This window comes from Pleurodeles waltl, chromosome 3_1 (genome assembly GCF_031143425.1).
Source record: "Pleurodeles waltl isolate 20211129_DDA chromosome 3_1, aPleWal1.hap1.20221129, whole genome shotgun sequence".
NCBI classification, from domain to species: Eukaryota; Metazoa; Chordata; class Amphibia; order Caudata; family Salamandridae; genus Pleurodeles; species Pleurodeles waltl.
Window position 1 is genome coordinate 240,410,501 of NC_090440.1, and position 19,082 is coordinate 240,429,582.

Consider the following 19,082-nt stretch of genomic DNA (forward strand, 5'->3'; position numbering starts at 1 on the left):
AAGAGTTAGGGGGTCATTCCGACCCGCGAATGACGGAAGCACCGCCAACAGGCTGGCGGTGCTTCCATGCCCATTCACCGCCGCGGTCAGAAAACCAGGGCCGGCGCTTTCCCGCCGGTTTACCCCCGGCTGAGCTAATCCGCCAGGGCAGCGCTGCAAGCAGCGCTGCCTTGGGGATTCTGACCCCCTTCCTGACAGCCTGTTTCTGGCGGTTTTCACCGCCAGGAAGAGGCTGGCAGGAACGGGTGTCCTGGGGCCCCTGGGGGCCCCTGCACTGCCCATGCCACTGGCATGGGCAGTGCAGGGGCCCTCTAACAGGGCCCCAGCCTGCTTTTCACTGTCTAACTAGCAGACAGTGAAAAGCGCGACGGGTGCAACTGCACCCATCGCACACCTGCAACACCGCCGGCTCCTTTCGGAGCCGGCTTCAGTGTTGCAGGCCCCCTTCCCGCTGGGCCGGAGGGCGCTAACATTGTTAGTGCCCGCTGGCCCAGCGGGAAGGTCGGAATGCCGCCAGCGGTCTTTTGACCGCGGAGTGGCCAAATGGCGGTTCCTGCAAGGCGGGCGGCAACCGCCGCCCGCCGGGTTCAGAATGACCCCCTTAATCTTTTCAGGAAACTCCTTGTATGGCAAAAATCGTCACACAGTCTGCCGGAAACGCTGCACAGCTGTTTTGCGACCAAGAAATCTCCACACAGCTGAACCGGAATGATGCAGCCCGACTTCCCGAGTGAAGATTCGATGCAGCGCCTACCTTGCGACAGAAAATGCGCTGCACAGCCCTACCGGTTAGACGCACAGCCGAACTGGAACGATGCAGCCGATTCCCCGAGTGGAAACCGATGCAGCGCCTATCGTGCAATAGAAAATTTGGCGCATTGCCCTACCGGATCAACGCAACGTCTGTGACTTCTTCCAGTGCACCCGGGATTTCCCTGCATTGTCCCTGGGTGTCAAAAAGACTGCGCACCAAGAAACGACACAAAGCTCTTGCAGCGTGGAAAGAAACAATGCATTGTCTGTGCCGCATCAGAAAATCCGACGCACACTCTATTTTTCCACGCATCTCCTCCTCTGCTGTCCCCGTGCCTGTAATTTGTTGACGCAAACCCTGTACTTTGTGCAACCAAGAGACAACTGTTGATTTCTAAGATTTAAGACTCTTTTTAATCTTGCTAAAGTGATATTTTGAATTGTGCTTATTTAATCTTTATCGGTTTTACCTTAATTTAACCAGATAAATATCTTACATTTTGCTACACCTGTGTGGTGTATTTTTGTGGTGTTTTCACTGTGTTACTGTATGATTTATTGCACAAATACTTTACACATTGGCGTCTACGTTAAGTCGGACTGCTCAGTGCTAAGCTACCGGAGGGTGGGAACAGGATAAATTGGATTGTGTGTGACTTACCTGGACTAGAACTGTGGTCCCTATTTGGACCAGGGAGTATACCTCTGCCAACTAGAGACCCCATTTCTAACAGGCACAAAGACTGTGTACCATGTCCCCTAACACTGCTCGCAATATATGTAAGTCACTGCTCTACCAGGCTTACAGCCCTAAGGCAGAGAGCATTATCTTACATTTGAGGGCATATCTGCACAAGCAGATACGCCCCTGCTATGTCTTGTCAGACATAGTAAGTGACCAGGGAAGCCATTTTAAATGCATGTGCTGGACACTGGTCAATACGAGTTCCCCAGCTACATGATGGTTTCACTGAAGATAGGGATGTTTGGTATCAAACATCTCGTATTAGTGAACCCACACTGATGCCAGTGTTGGATTTACCAATACATGCACCCAGAAGGCAATTTAAAGGTGACCCCTGAAACCCTACCAGCCTCTGGCATGCTCAGTGACTGGTTCCTGCCAGCCTGCCACCAGAGACACCGTTCTGACCCCCTAGGGGTGAGAACGTCCTGCTCTGAGGAGGCCCAAACAAAAAGCCTGTCCGGGAAGAGGGTGTAACACCTCCTCCCACAGGATGACCTTCTGGTTAGCCTTCCTAAGGCGGCAAGCCTCAAAGGGCTTCCGCCTTTGAAATGGCACCCGGACAAGCGGGAAAATTAGCTAGTCAGGTAGGCATGCCACCTTTAGGCTAGTACCATCCTTAAAGTGGGCTACTGCAAGATGGACACGATTTTTCAGAGGTACCCATCTCTGAGATGGAATACCTAGGAATTCTGGGACAGGGTTATGCCCACTTCCCACAGGAAGTCATCATACAGGGGGCGTAGTGACCCCAAGGGTCAGCAGCCCTTTGGCTACTACCCTACACATCCCTAAAGCCCCAAATTTCTGTATTTAGGAGAGCCCCTGGCACCAGAGAAGCAGATCCTGATGACTTAAGGAGACCAAGGACACAGAAGAGCCGCAAACGCAAAACAGGAGACAAGAAGCTGCTGACCCGGTACCAACCCTGCAGGCCTTGTCCTGCAGCTGTGACTCCAGAAACCCGGGAGGACTGCTTGCCTTGGAAAAAGACTCAAGAACCCCCTTGAACAACGGATCTGTTCAACGGCAAACTCCAAATGAAGGGACGCTGAAAGCTCTGGAACCACCAAAATCTGACACCTGAAGTCATCACGGAACCTGCTGTCTCTGACCTGAGTTGAAGTGGACCTCCGGTGCCAACAAGGTTTCCCAGCCCTTCAGAGTCTGAGTCCATTGTGGATTCACCCCTCCTGGACTCCCTGACGATGCCTGCAGCCTCTGCACGCAGCCCCTCTCTACCACAACCACTCCAGTCGTCGCCCATTACCCATAAGCCGTGAAGAAGAGGACCAAAGGTGCCTAATTGTGCCCAAGCACAGTGAGGCCTGAGCCTCGCTGTTGGTTCAGGCTGACTGGCCTCCTGGCCAGAGCCTGCGGCTTCCTTTCACAGTGACCGATCCCTTCAGGAACTAATTGGGCACTCAATGCTGTTTTGCACTCTGCACCGGCCGCCCCGTGCTGCTGAGGGTGGACTGTGGGTGTTACCTTAGACCTTGCCCACTACTCACCTCAACTCCTGGAGATTGGTCTAGTGAACTACTGTACTACCTGTGAACTACCTGTTTGCAGAACTTGTTTTTCCTCTCACAGGGTAACATCACATAACTCAGAAATTGCACTGTGTTCACTTTTTAAAGTGCAAAGAATTCCTATTTAGAAACTTACTTACCAGAACGATTTTTCTCTGATGCCTAAACTTATATAGAGATACTTGCTATTTTTATAAATTGGTGATTTTTTTGGTGTAAATCTCCTTCTTGAGTCATGTGTCTGATTTACTGACTACTGTGTGTATCTGTGTATGTCTTGCACTCCTCTGTGTTGAGACTAAGGCTGCTCATCCACTCACTATGGAAACCCTGGACCCTTTACATGGTATTCACATACCACATAAGGTGCCAGCTTCCTACAAAGTGTGACAAAGGAGAGGGTGAGAAAGATTATTCTCTGCAGCATCTGTGACAAAGAGGCCAAGAGAGTCAAGGAAGAAGAGGGGAGACGCCAGTGCTTAATTTGAACGAGGGGTTGCAGGTGTGGACCACCGCTACCCATTTTCGGGGATTGACACTTATTTTTCCTCATAAGACTTTGATTCAGAGCTAAAGAGAAAAGGAAACAAAAAGAGAAATGATGGAGGAAGAGAAAGACAGGAAAAACAGTGACAAAGTGAGAAAGCAGGGATGAAAAAAGAACCTAAAAATTGAGAAAAAGAGGAAGGAAGGAAGTGTCTGGTGGTGAAGTAAACTGGCATGAGGTGGAATCAAAACACAGCCTTGTTATTTGGCAAAACCGATATTCGTATCGCCTGCTGCAGGCCTCCGAGTAAACCTTTGGGCACTTATTATTTTACAAATGAAGCACTTGGAGAGGCCAAATTCTGCAACTAAAATTACAGGTGTGTAGAGCTGACAGACTGGGATCTGCAGCCAGATTAATAGGGGACAGTAGCTGAGATGCCACACACTACATCACGTCTAACTGAATACAAGGAGCCAAGTGAGAAGTCACGTACTGAGATTATTACATCCAGTGGTGACTAGAGATCTTAAAAACTGAAAGTGTTGGGGCATATGCAGTGAGTGAGCAAGCGAAAAGAGCGAGCCTTACTTTATAGGATTGAGCGCGCAAGCGCTCTGGCCTTTTGTAATCTCTCTGTAGGCTTTTAACCATGCCTTCTCTTGCTTTTCATTCTGTGTTGTGCTTGTCTTAACTGCTTCCTTTTTATTGGTGCATTTTGTGATATGTGCCTCCTTAGTGTGCTGAGTTCCCTCACAAGCGATTTCACTAAGTGAAATTTTTTTTGGGCCATCACACTATGTCACGCTTCCTCATGTAACAGCGTGTGAAGCCCCACCTCCAGCTCTGGTTTGCCTTTCATCCCAGCCACGTTCCTTTCTAGACATTCACGCAGGGAGCCAATAACTCACAGGCTCACACTCATGGCGGCCGTGGCACTTTGAATTGACATGCTTCTGTCAACTGTTTTACTTTTAATTTTCAAATTATGTGACAAGTAAAGTCCAGTTATGAATTTACAACGCTAATAGGTCTAATCCGAACAAACACGAGACCCTTTGCATTGCAAATGCTTGTTGAATTTGGGGTGCTTCTCCATCTGAACAAACTTTGAAAAATATGGGGCCAAACTGTCCACTTAACAGCACATTTTCACAAAATCTGCTAAAATGCAGAGGTTTTCAAGGGGCACTCATGAAATATTCCAGAACTTTCATGGTGTGCTCAGTAAGTCTGACTATAGTTTATCTAAAACCCATAGGTGATAAAGGCATGTTATTTTTCTAAAATGTCTCTACAAGCCAAAGGTCATATGGGCAATTTAATATGGTCTGTATTGGACCTGGCCTTTTTTACAGGGTCATCCCAAAACTTTTTGCCTTCCTCCTCCTGTTTATCTGACCCTTTTTTGTTGATGTTAGGACTCTAAGCACTTTACCACTGCTGATCAGTGCTAAGGTGCATGTGCTCTCCCTTCTAAAATTGATATGATTGGCTAACACCTAATTGGCACGTTTAATTTACCTGTAAGTCCCTTGTACAGTGGTATCCCTTATACCCAACGCCTATAAATTAAATGCTATTAGTGGGCCTGCAGCGCCCTTAGATACAGAGATGAGAAAAATGCCACATTCATTGTGGATGTACAGTGCAACAACTAACTTGGGACTTCATTAAAATCAACAGCCTGCAACCATCCTTCAGAATGGAGAGGTGGGCAGGATCGGTTTGGAATCTGCTGGTGGAATATCCCTCCGAAATATAGTTATTGAAGGCAAGTAATATTTTCTTCTAGTGGATATTTCTACCTGCAACATCCTCACCTTGTAAGTAGATACCAAGGCAGTACCTCCTTCCAGGTGTTGGGTCTAAAGAAATGGTCAAACAATCAAATCATGGCACATAGGACTGCAAAATGGCAATCCGTCCTCACTTCTGAGTCCAACCAATAATACTTAGCAATAGTGTGAAGGGATGCCCATGTTGCTGCCCAACAAATTTCAGCCACAGGGACACTCTTGCCAAGCACAGATTTTTAAGACTTTGTTCTGCTGGAATAGCATAGATTCCTTTGAACAGTTCTTCTTGGTAGGTGTATAACACAACTTAATACACAGGATGATCCAGCGCAATAAGATCCTCATTTGGACTGCCTTGCTTTTTTTGTTGCCTACAGACCCAACGAAGAGCTGGTTGTCAGACCTGATCTCGCTCGTCCATTCAATGTAGTAACTGGCCATTCTCTGAGGGTTCAGTCTGTGTAGTCTCTTCTCCTCCTTAGTGGGATGAAGAGGAAGACAAAAAAACTGGGAAGGGTAATGGATTGCCCAAGATGAAGAGAGGTCAGCGCCTTAAACAAGAAAGCCAGATTAGAAATAACAACCAATTTGTCTGGATAAAAGCATATGAAGGGTGGACAGACACAAAGTGACACATCTCCCCAAAGTAATAACCACAACGAAAACATTCCTACCGTTAGCAAAAGTAATAAGCAATTATGAAGAAGCTCAAGTAGGGCCCACATCAAAATGTCAAAACAAAGTGGAGATTCTATTGGGGCATCAGAAACATGTATGAGGAAATGTGTGAATCTCTAAAAAATCTGATCCCAATTGGGATTTGAACAAGGAAGATTGATCGAGGAGGCAGATAAGTGTTGACAGGACTGCAACGTAGCCTATGACTGTCATCATCGCACAACCCTATTGGGCCAACGACAAACCAAATGTAGGACCTTCATCAGATGTGCTTTCAATGGATCAACATTCTGCTCCACACCAGATATCCCACCTTTCTGAGTAAACGGATTATGTGGAGGGGTGACAAGCTGACCATATGAAACTGACCACATCTGGCAGAAGCTAGACGGCGCTCAAGTGCCCAGGGTTTCAATCTCCAGGCATGACAGTGGAGGTTGTGAAGCAGGACCTGTCCCTCTGAGTAACAAAAGAGGTCTGCCTTGAGAGGTAGAGTGAGCAGGGTACATGGGAAGTGTTGCAGGAGGTCAGCATACCACATCTTCCTTGCCCTCTCCGGAGAGATAAGAATGGCTTTGGCCTGGTCCTGGCACAGCTTCCTAGAACCAGAGGAATTAAGGATAGAAGAGGAAAAGCATAATTAAATTAAAAGGTCCATCTCTAATGAAAAAGCACATCCAAGGCTCCCTGGAGTGGATACTTGTGGCCACAGAACTGTGGGCATTGCACGTCCTCAGCTCTTGTTTTTATACAGCCTGCCAAATAGATGGCAGTCAGCCAGATCCCAATGCGTGTGGCGAAGCCCAGAGTCTGAGTTTCCCGTCAGGAGGGAAGACTCGCTAGCATGTTGTGTCCAGTGTTGCTCCTCTGATTAGGAAGCTTTGTGAGGGTTCTAGGTGAATCTTAGAAATGCACCCCTGCCTCAGTTCCTGCTCTAAAACTACCTTCACTGCTCCTTACTGCAGCAGGCCACCACATCTTGCTGCAGTATCCACAAGTGATCCTACAACTGAAGGGTCTGAGAATGAAGGTCCTAGGGAGGAGTCAGTTGGAAGGGTAGGTCGTACCCCCTTTCTAGTATTTGCAAGAAACATTAATCTGAAGTTATGGATTTCCAGGCTGCATAAAGGAAGCCCCACCCCCTTCAAACCGCCACACATGGCTTCTTTTACGGAAAGCTAAAGCAGATTTCTGGGTGGAGCTGGAGAGAACGAGCTGGAGGAGGAGAGTTGCTGGGCTTTAAGAACTTTTCCTCTGTCTGTGCTCCTACAGAAACAAACGATTTGACTGTTGGACAGGGAGGGAGGGCTGTTATTGTGGAAAGGTGAACAATATGATGAACACCTGGGTACTCCTTTGGGTGATAAGTCACGTTATACAAATCCAGACAACATAACATAACAAGTTATGGAATGTTCAATACTGTTCATAGTCCCAGGCTTGTGTCTGAAGATCCAATGATTGAGCGGTCACACTACCCGCCTTGAACCGCAGCAAGGCTGAATTGGCTTGGCCTTCGAACAAGTTTGTCCCATCGAAGGGTATTTCCATTAATGTAGCTTTTACATCACAGAAGAACATAGTAACCTAAGCCAAGAAATCCTTGCCATGGCTACTGAAGAACACATGACCCTGGCCACATAACCAATACTTTCCAGACCTGCCCTTATGCAGCATCTTGGCTGTCTTTCACAACTTCTGCAGAGTGGTCCTTAAGGAGGTCAGGTAGATTTGGTATCACCATGATCGGGATGTCCCACAAAACGTGGGTACATCTGGCAAGCAGCATTCATACATCTTACAACTAAACTACCTGGTGAGAATTCTGTGTGGCTTACTGCTTTCAAGATTTTCAACTCTCTATAAGATAGAGAGGTTGGGAAGGACACAGGTTTTGCTTTGTAGGGGACGAGGTTTGCACCACCAATCCGTCTGATGAAGGATGAACAGAGAGAAAGGCCGGATCTCTAGGCAATGGCCTATATCTTACACGGTCAGATGTTTCCCTGCTGGGGCGGAGTGCTTGTCCCAAGCTGCCTTAATGGAATCAAGCAGTGCCTCATTAAAAAGCAGTAAAAGTTCCAATAACACCAAAGCAGGTTGCAGGTCCTCCGTCAACATGTTTGACCTAGTTTCCACTGACAGTAGGGGAAGTTCCAAAATGTCTACGCTTTCCTTAAGACCACATGGAAACAAAGCCACTTCAAAGGGAGTTGACTCTGAGGGGCACTCCATTTCCATCTCAGGGGATGAGTCCAGCCCACTTGCACTTTGCAATGTCAGGTAATCTGCAGTCTTGCTGGTCATTTTCCTGCTTTCACTGTAATAATGAGACACCTCTACAAACATGTGAATGTGTTCTGAGTCAGATGTCATCAAGGATCTACCAATCATGTTGGTGTGATGAGGGCTCAGCCTAAGACTTCTATCAATACCTCATCTTCTCAAGTGTCTTTTGGCCTTCCATACTAGACCAGCTAAGGATTGTGGTTCGTTGATGGCTACATCTGTGGAGGCACTGTCTTTATAGGCTGCAGCAGTGATGCCAGTAGCACCATCTGTGCATCTGTGTTGGTACTGTTGGAGTGGCCACTGGTTACAGCCTTGCTGGGGAGGCTCCAGTTGTTGCTTGTCTTGTTTCCTAATTTTGGGGTTGAATTACACTGAGGGCAGACCCACCAAGGGATAAACAAACCACACCCCAAATAGGCCCATGGAGCGAGGAGATGCATGAGAGCAGGCCTCAGCATGACTGAATAATGCCATCATGTTGTGGAGGAACTGAGACAGGCCAGCACCATGTGCCACAAATTTTGAATAGGCTAGCATAGGTGCAGCTGTGGGACCAGAACAGATTTGTGGCAGGAACTGGAGTCAATGACGTTGCCAGAGAGGACTTCTCAGGCGGAGTCACATCTTTGAGGTATGTCTGCAAGGAGAACTTCTCTGAGGGTGGAGTTCATCGAGACAACCTACCTTAAGCAACATCGAGATATACTGTTGTCCAATATCTGCCTCTTCTTCTGTTTCTTCTTTTTCTTCTCTTTAGATGATTTAGAGGATGGTGAGATATGGGCCTTCAAGCCATATCGGATTTAAGGGTGATGCTTTTCGGGCGTACAACATTAAAAAGTTGGGCTTCACACTCCTTAATGTCCGTAGAGTACAAAAGGTTGCATTTGCCGCACAACTTCAATTTGTGCTTCGGCCCCAGGCACCATAAGCAATGCACCATGTCCAATGTAGGACTGGCAGGGTTTGAATCTTGATTTTATGGGGGAAATATACCTATGGACTGCACAGAAGAAAGATGTGTTTTTGAAAACAAATGCTATAAAAAAAACATAACAAATAACTAAGAGCAGCTACGTCAAAGGGTGAGGAAAAAAGGAAACGGACATTGGTGTGCCAGAGTGGAGCTGTATGGCTCCAGTGACATCACAGCTGTGCCGGGTGAAGGCAACGCCATCTACCAGTGAAGGATAGCTTGGAAAAGTTTCCCTATCCTGTCTGGTGTCAGGGAGTAGTCAAGTCAAAAAACTTTATTAGATTTATAAAAATCATAAAAGCGTAGTATATAAGAATTGGTACAGGGAATGGTCAACACGTGAGGAATCTGCAGGTAGAAGAAACCATCAGAAATAAAATGACTAAAAATGATTGTCTTGCATCACGGATCTGATCACAGGAGTTTGAACACACAGTTCTATATGCTTACCGTGGTTTTATCTGCCAAGAGCTTCTCAATCACCTCAATCAGCTGATCTTTTTGGTCCGAGTCTAAACTGCAACAGAAAATGACAATCAGAGCAGAAAGTGGAAGTCCGCAGACAGTGTGCACGATCATGCCAGCAAAACTGACTGCAGCGAGGCAAATTACATACCAGTCTAGCGAATAGCACCGCAGCAGAGCATGCTCATAAGCTATAGCAACTGCACAACAGAGGGATTGTTGTTTACAAAGTGACCCTAAACCAGAGACTATTCCCTGCCCACAGGGAGGCTTCTAAATATTTATATACAATTCTCTTATAATGTTACATATCCAGTAATAGCACCAGTGTAAGCCCACTGTCAACAGTTGCTCTTCTCTGAAGGGTCAACAGTATGTTTTCTGCTTGTTGGTTTGAAAGTGGCAGTGCTCCTGAGCATGGACATTACTGCCAGTGCCAATCCACGAGAGTGTACTAATTGTCAAAAGCGTGACACTACACTAAAGCATGCCCATTTTCTACAGTGGCTTTGGACTAGAGTATACTTCTTGATTAGAGCGTGGCACAGCCCTACTGCTGGTTAGTCATTTAGAGAATGACACAGCACTAGAGTGACACAGCTCAATGATGCGTCTAGAAACACTGCAGTAGTATTTATCATCATATGCAAAAAAAATACTGCTCTATGATGGTTTACAGTTGTAGACATTGCATAACTAGTAGTCTTTAGTGATACCTGTGCTCATCAGGCTATCGGATGGGGATGGGAGCTGAAATGGACTAAGATAATCGATAAACAAATCATTAATGTTTTATCCAACATAGCTTGTGAGAAGATGTAGTCACTGGGAAACCAAACCTACTGTGTGCCTCTGTCTTTTTATTTGTAAGGCTGACAAATATTGCACAGTTCAAAATTACGTACAAGGAGATAGAGGCATTGGTTTAGAAGAAAATTATACCATCCCAGAGAAAACAAAAAGAATGTTCAACCTCCTTGCCTTTACACAAAGTTAAAACCCATTTCACCGCATGCTGAGGAGTGGCAGGGAGTTTATTCTTGAAATACGACATAGCTTCGATCAGAAGATAAAATATCTTCAGAGAGAAAATATTCAGTGATTCCAACTCTCACATCCCTTTTTTAACTGTACAACTGCTTTGGATATTCAGTGAGGTCTATTTTCAGGTAGCTTTCCCTAGAAACTTGAAGCGGGCTCAACTGTTGGCTTGCCCCATTTCTATGGCGCAGAACTGTAACATGAACTGGAAATCAGTCTGGTGCTGTAGCCCGGTATGATGTTTCACACTGCTCTTACCTGTAAAGCTTTGGAATAGCATGTGCCGCTGTCTTGCGCACATAGGGAGACATGTCTGAAGCAGCCTCTTTTATAGCCAGCATCATTATGGGCACGATGATGGGTACACGGATGCTGGACAGAACACGCAGGGCACTGGCTCGAATCAGCTGGTTAGGATCCTGTTGGAGAAGGAACGGCAGAACATTATTGTCACTGGCCTCCACGATATAGGAATGTTTCAGTTCAGATGGGGACTCTAGAAGAGTAATGACGGACTAGCGTGGAAAATAAAATTGTGTGATACCAGAATTAGAATTAATGGTCGCTTTCTGCTAATTTCAGATGTACTCATGTATGAAATGTTCTCTTTTATGTAATTCATTGCGACTTCTAAGGCAGTACAAGTATGAAGGCCTAGAGTAATGTGGGTACAGCCCCATGAGATATTTTCAGAATAACCACCAATTGTGTAAATGAGTTCTACTGAATGTTTGTTTAACCTATGTGGATATCCGGAAAATCTCAGAGTCATCTGGCCTTGTACACTTGTACATTGTATGCTCCTGAATAAGAGGATAAATGCAAGCATTGCTGAATAACCTAGGATGTCTATCAAACGTTGCAAACGTATCACTTGCAAAACCTGGGTGAAAGTTATATTCTGTAAGTTGTTCTTCACACAATTACAGTTTCCAACATTTTCTATCTCAAAATCGAAATTAATCAAACTTGGGGAACTTTCTGACATGAAGGAATGATATTTCTCACCAACAGGCTATTTGAGGTTTCTGTTGAATTTTAATGAAATGTAAGATCAACTACTAACTGCTCTAAAAGTCCATAATTGTCTGACGTTTTGTGCCTATAAGGATGACCCTCATATTTTCTTTTATCTTCATCATGATCACACACACCTGCCTCCTTGATTGTGTGGTAGCAGTTCACCAGTGGATGAACAACACTTAGGTTCTTATTACTGCAAGACCTCAGACTTTGGCCTCTTTCCTTAGTGGCCTACCTTTTCCCATCTGAGGTTAAGAACCACAGCATCTGGATTTACAAAGACCTCGGCAATCACATATTCTTGCCACATTGTTGAAGACCCTGAGGATTCTTCTCCGGTTCCCTGAATCTGTAAAACCATCAGTTAATCTAATCTTGTAAATAGCCTCTTCTGTGGATACCCACGAATATGCTGTATTGTTTGCAGCATATCCAAAATCTAGCAGCACATTTGGCTACAACAGTGCTTAGAGATAACACATTTCTCGGATCCAACGCTGGATCAACTGCCTGTTGGCAGATAAAATTAGTTAAAACACACAAACACAAAACATACTACACTGCCCATAATGCAGTGTATGACACAGGCCTGGATCCCAATGTGACGTTCCACAGTAAAGAGGTCCAAGGCCTTACCACAGCACAGTCAACAACAACCACTGTTCACGTGTAGTTCGGTTCTGGAGACATATCGGCCTTCTCTGGGATCCACACTAGGTGCACATTATTTCACCTAGAGCAACCCTCCGTATCATCGAGCGTGGTCGTGGGAAAGTGGATCTCCTGTTGCAGTTTTGTTAATTTTTGTCAGTGTGGTCCATGACTGTGGGTTGGACTTGAGCCATCGTGGAATCCACTCTCACCACTTTCCTCCAGTTCCTTATGACTGGCGAGCAGCAGTCTGACGTTAAGCCCCACTGCCTCTATTTTGTGTTGTAATGCCTCCTTAGTGTAAGGTATTCCTATCAATATTTTCTCAGTCAGGACCTCTAGATCCATCTCGACCTGTGTGTGGACCCTCCCACCCACCAAGTGGCACGCTCCCACCTTGCTGTGCAAAGGTTTATTCTATTTTGGGTGTACTATTGCCCACGCCCCTGGAGTCCGGATAAACCACCTCCCCAACCCCACAGGGGTTGTCCGCTGTCATGTTCACTCATCCAAAGATCAGATAGGGATCTCAGCCTCACGTTTTGGAATCAGTTGTGCTTGTCCACTGCTGGCTCACCTGGGCTGCACTTGGGTCCTTTTCAGTAGTGATTTTTCCCGGTGAAACAACAAACTCCTGGTCCTCTGGGACTGAGTCTATAGAATCTGGCCCCCTTTTCACTGGCATACCCAGACCCAAGTGTCTTTCTCACACTGCAACCCTGGCCTGGGCCACACCTTCCAGTCCACATAGGGGCAGGGCACGAATCCGTTGAGGCAAGCATCGGGGTCGTCCTCCCAGCCCCATCCAGTAGCCCTGCTCATGGTGCTGCGCAGGCCTGTTCTCTCCTGTCTCTTAAAGAGGCATACCAGCCCTCTTCACCTAGATATGAGCTGGAGGTCTTCCTTCTCACCCCAGGCTGAGTGGTTCAAGCAGTATCTTTAGCCTGGGAGCTGCACTTCCACGGAGTTGGGTGGGGCTGCATCTCCTCACCTGTATTGAGGGTTGTGCCCCCCCCACACCTTCACACCACTAACCACTGTCCGTGCTCGTCTGCCTGGGTCCATCCTAGAATCCGGCCAACTGTCACCTCTCCCCAGGACTATGCCCCACTGGTATGATGCCTCAGCACATTCATATGCCGGGCGCTGCTATCTTAGGCTCAGCTGCGATCCCCGTCCTTGCCTGTAGCCATCACATTCTCTTATGGGTGGGATGGCACCACCCGTGCAACAATATTGTCAAGGTCACCTATACCTGCTGTGTCCCTTCTAGGAGCACTAGGGGTCAGAGGGCTATCAGGATTCTGCTGCCTGCAAGGCTTACAGCACTGAAGCTCAGATCTATGCATCAGTCTCCATTGCTGAAGGAAAGCTTTCTATGTCAGGAAGGCAGTGCTTAATTTGGGCGGATTTTTGGAGACCGCAGACAAACAACACTCAGTCATGTGGCTACTCTAACTACAAATCCCTCACCTTAGAATACTCGCCAGGCACCAGCCTGGATCTCAAAAACTTTTCTTCAGCAGTTCTCCAGAATGCCACTAGGTGGGCTGTGCAACTTTGAATTAGCTCCGTACTGCCCAGGAAATGACAAGAGCACAGTTGTGTCACATAAAAGCATTACTCATGGGCACCAATGTTGGTTTCTTATTTTTCCCTTTTTGTGCCATTATTCGCAAAGTGTGAACAAATGATGGTACCAGTATGCTGAGTACCAACTTGGTACATTCTTAGATGTTAAAAAGAGGCCACTTCACAGAATGTGAAGGTAGGACAGCAGTGAGAAATAGGAGGTTGGACAACATACCAATCCGAAAAAAGTTCTACCAAAGATATGTAACTTTCTCTTCTGAAGGATACTTCTGAGATTTCTCAGCATATAACACATACCAAAGCAGTATCTTCCCGGGAGGTAGTTCTGTTACTCTTACAAGACCGTGTGGGCGAAACATCCTTTCTGCCGGACGTGGCTGTCAAAGCACAAGTGCTTCATGAACATATGCTGTAACACCCACATAGCACCCTGGCAGATGTTAAGGACCCGCACTATGCGTGCTACCTCAGTAGTCACAATCGTACGACTGTTGGAATGCGCTCTCTCAGAACGTGCAGAGTGTTAGCCCTGTCAGCCTTAGGAAGGTCTTCCTCCAAACTTTTTGCCTGCTTTCCTCCATTTTGTTTGGATTTTTGCTCTGTTGGCCTTAGGACTCTGTGCACTTTACCACTGCTAACCAGTGCTAACGTACATGTGTTCACTCCCTTAAACATTCTCACACAAAAAATAATATTGTAAAAAGGTATGTCTGTGTGTTAGGTGTTGCAGGCTATATAGTCCTAAGTGATGCTTTTATCTGACCTTTAGACCACGCTGGAAGGTAGAGATAGAGAGGAGAGCCAGGTCCTGCTGTTCCTCCGCATATCGGACGAGGTAGACATACACAAGCTTCTTCACCTGTAGGAAAAAATTGGAAATTGTTCCTAAAACCAACTTTAATTAGCCGCCTTCAAAAGTCCAACCTGAGCAGCATTAGATATTCAAAAATAGAATTACGGAATACCGAAGCAGTCATCCCAGCCAGAATACCAGTAATTATTTACTGGTAAATCTGGCTAACTTGTCAGATTTTCCGATCCTGTATATAAAAGCATCAAGTTGCATGTTCAAAGGTTTAAACAATGCTGGTACAACATCTGTAGCAGAATCAAATTGCAAATTAAGTCATGCAATCTAAAATACCTACACTAAACTATAGCACTAATGTGGTAAGGCATGCAATACTACATAATACAGACTACGATGCTATGGTAAGTACAAATAAAGACTCAAACATTTAAGCTCTGCATACTAAGAAGGTGAGGCAGTACTTAGGTCAGAGGCTCTGCTTATCAGAGTCTCCTACTTGTTTTGTTTTGTTTTTCTAGGCATTATCAATCGCAGAACACTACTGAGACAGACCACAGTCTTTTCAGAAAAGGACAAGTAATATTCAGCCTTTTTTCAAACAAAGCATGCTCATAGGTTGGTACTTGCCACAGTCCTCTTCTGAACCATAAATACCTCCTGCTAACGAGGAGCCACACAATGTCACAGCATGCTGCTCTAATTACGAAGTATAAGACTTGTGTAAATGTAGATGTTCTCCAAGAGATGTGGACTGGTGGATTGATGTTGGACTAGTGAATGTTGAAAGCTGTGTTCATGTTCTGTCAATTCCCCTTAATCAAATTGTGTTAGTCATGACTTTGTCTATCAGTGCTTTATTTTACTAAGGCTTATTCCCAAACAATGGAAGTTATCAGAAATATGGAGGCCCCTCAACTAAGTCCAATCTAAGACAGTTTTTTTTTTATTTACCAGCTAGAAAGGCATACATGATTCAAGAATACCCACAAGAAAAGCATCCATCTTGCAAACCTGGCTTTCCATTGGAGCAGCATCTTTTTGGCTCCAGCATTAGATGTCATAAATACGTAATAGACAGATGTACTTAGCAATACATATTTTGTGAGTTCTAATGTATTAATGTAAAGTGTTGCACTTCAATCCAATACTGTGCATTCACTGTATAACTAGAAATGCATATATTATGTGTGCCTTAACCTTGTTAAAAGAAATATGGCCTTTGAGGACTGGATAAAATCATCCTTACTCTATTGAAATGTATTTACTTCAGAAACAAGAACGTTTTATGGAAACATGTGTACTATTGACATTTGAATTGTATAGTGTAGTTCCTAGTTGCATTTATATTCATGTATTCAAGGTTGCAATGCATTTACCTAAAACTGCAGCATGAATTAAATTTGAGTTTATGTACGGACATTTTCATTTATTTGTAGTTATTTGTGCAAAAATGACACATAATAAATGTGCACCATTGAATAATATGTTTAAACCTGACCCAACTAGGCCTGCATTTCTTTCAGAATGAAATATTGTTTTTCCATTTATGCTTGTGTGTCTTTTCTTTGCAGGTGGGTTCACATAAATTGCTAGCTAGAGAATTGAACTCTGTACTAACAATAGAGCGCCTTAGAAGAGGACCCAGGCAAAGAACATGGAGAGTCAGAAAGTTAACTGAAAGACCTCATTCAGCAATGTGTTGAGGAGCTGCAGGTACCTAAGGTCGACGTTGTTCTCAGGACTGGTCTGGGAGAACGTGCAAATGTTGCAACTTACAACATGAAAATGGAGAGGACAATGGAACTCCTGATGACTTGAATGAGGGTTGTTACTTAGAAGATTTGTGTAGTATTAACTAGTGTTCTTACAGGTTGAAATGAACTACTAATCCTTTGGACTTTGAGAGGTGCAGACCTCTATAATTTCCCCTGTCCTTACTATTTTCTCCCCTTGCTGTGTGAGGCTTAGACTAACACTTATATCTCTCTAGAAGACTCTTGACAGAGCTTCTGAACGCTAACACTTTTCTGCATATGCATATATATTTTTCTCCTTTTTCAGTATTTCCACGTCTTTCTGAGATTTTCCATATTAATTACTCTTGATTGATTTAGATTCTAAATTAGATGACTTACTCATGTTTAGGAGAGAAGGTCAAAGACACTTCTCTGAGCACCCAATTTTATTTCTAGTTTTCTGTATTACTTCTGGTTTGTCTCATGCTGATGCACCTAAACCTCTTCAGGAGTTCTGGTTATCCTGTTATCTTGTATCTTTACAGTAGGTCATTGAGAATGGTTTATATTAACCTGTTAACTTGTAGTAAAACTCCATAAGTTTATTTCTGATTTTTAGTCCTCCCTGTGTACCCTGTTAATTAACACTGTTTGCCTGACGTTATCACCCTCTATCTCTCATGTTGTCAAAGGAAAAGATCCATCAGGTTAATTATTGGAAGAGGAAGGCCTAACGTTGGGTTACTGAAAAGCCTTCCTGGTAAGTGTGTAAGTAGGACCCCCAAGAGTGTAAGAATTATGTAAGCCAAGTCATCTTTAGTAAATGCCACTTGAGAGTTCACTCCAAATACAGAAATAGAAGAAGTCAGCATCAACATATTCATTTCAACAATAGTTAATGGAAACTCCTTCTTGTCGCCCATTTTAGTTCTTCTCCTCTGTCTCTCAGTGGCGACACTGCACCTCACTATGCACCACTTCACAGAACAGAATTTATTTTGGGTGCTTAAGATTCCCTCTTCATGCGATTTGGGACCTTCTTTAGTAACCACACACACAAAAGAGGTTAAATCAGTAACCCCCACTTACTCTGCCTGCAGGCCCCCAGTGTCAACACCCATTTAACGACATATGTTTCCTTTCACACTTACCCTCCAGCACCAGAACCTAGCCACTGCTAGGCCGGCAACATCCAAAAGTGACAGGTTCTCAGACCATGTTCAACGAGTAACCAGTGTTTTCCACATCCTGCACAGCAGAATGGGCGGAGTGGCTTCCAACTTGAAAGGCTTGAAAACCAGGAATGCTGCTTTATCTATACAGCATTCTAAAAACAGAGAGCGCCTCTGCAGACTTCCTTTTTCTTGAGCCACCCCATCACCTTCTACCATGCTCTTGCACATGTCAAAGAAGTAAGGGCTTCCTTGGAAAATTTCCAAAATGAATTCAGTAGTCAAAAAAGGTAATTACATTTATTGACTGAGCTGCACAGTGGTGATCCTCATTATCAACTCTAAGATGGACTATGTTAGTGCCTTGTAAGCTGACCTCTCATAATACCACCTGGATAGACTCCCTAAAATAAAATACACAGCATCCTGGCTGGTGATGGGACTTACATAAGCTCACATCAGGCCACATAAGCCCTACTCTACACAACCTTCCTCTTGATAGCTACATTCTGCTAACCTCCAGCTCCTGGATCTGCTTACCATTCGAACACACTGGAAATAAGGGTTGACACCTCATAGTGCAAGGGAACAATAAACAGTTTACTCATACACATCCATGGAGCACTCACCCTCAAGGACTTAAGAAAGAAGCTTAAAAACTTCTTATTCCTGTCCAACTAATCAAGCCACCCACATCCCTTGCATACATCCCACACAGGTCGAGATGTATGCCTTGGTACAGTGTGCTACAAATGTAGTGAATCATTACAAATAAATAATAATAAATAAAAATCAAAGAATTTATGTATATTGGAAAACTATTAAAGCATGCTGCTTCTGATAAGGGTCATATACATAAATGAACAAGGTGTGAGTAGTTATGAAATTATATTGTCTCTGGTAACTAGTTTGTTCCCTTTCCACAGTCTGCTCAACCTGGCTTTTGTGTGTATGCAGTATTGGGAACTGTCAACACAGAACCTAAGCTGCCTCTTTATTTACATAAATTAACTATGTCTAAATCAACACGACTTGCAACATTCTGGTTAGCCCCACCCTGAGATGCACAGCAGAAGGTGTGTAGGTGGATAGCTGGCTGATCAACACGGGCTATTCCACCCACTGCACCAAACTAGCAGAAATGTGCACAATAAACCGTCCCAGTGCAGGAATCTGGGTTTTTTCTAACCTGGTACATATTTATAACAAATTCTAATCTCTCTAATTAAAATGAAGAGACTCATTAGCATTCCTCCAGAAGAAACATCAACTTGACATCTGCCTGCTAGGAAAACTGTCAGGCAAATGTGCTTTGGCAAACAGAAGGC

General features: G+C 44.7%; 1 protein-coding gene across 6 annotated transcripts in view; it reads right to left on the reverse strand.

The window, feature by feature from the left end:
* AP3B2 (adaptor related protein complex 3 subunit beta 2) overlaps positions 1 to 19,082 on the reverse strand; it is a 332,461-nt gene that overhangs the window by 194,113 nt on the left and 119,266 nt on the right. For all 6 annotated transcript variants that reach the window (XM_069222320.1, XM_069222318.1, XM_069222319.1 and 3 more), the window contains exons 4-6: positions 14,799 to 14,894; positions 11,027 to 11,187; positions 9,713 to 9,779 (exon numbers count right to left, since the gene is read on the reverse strand). In XM_069222320.1, coding sequence (XP_069078421.1) covers positions 9,713 to 9,779; positions 11,027 to 11,187; positions 14,799 to 14,894 — 324 coding nt within the window. The remainder of the gene's footprint in view (positions 1 to 9,712; positions 9,780 to 11,026; positions 11,188 to 14,798; positions 14,895 to 19,082) is intronic.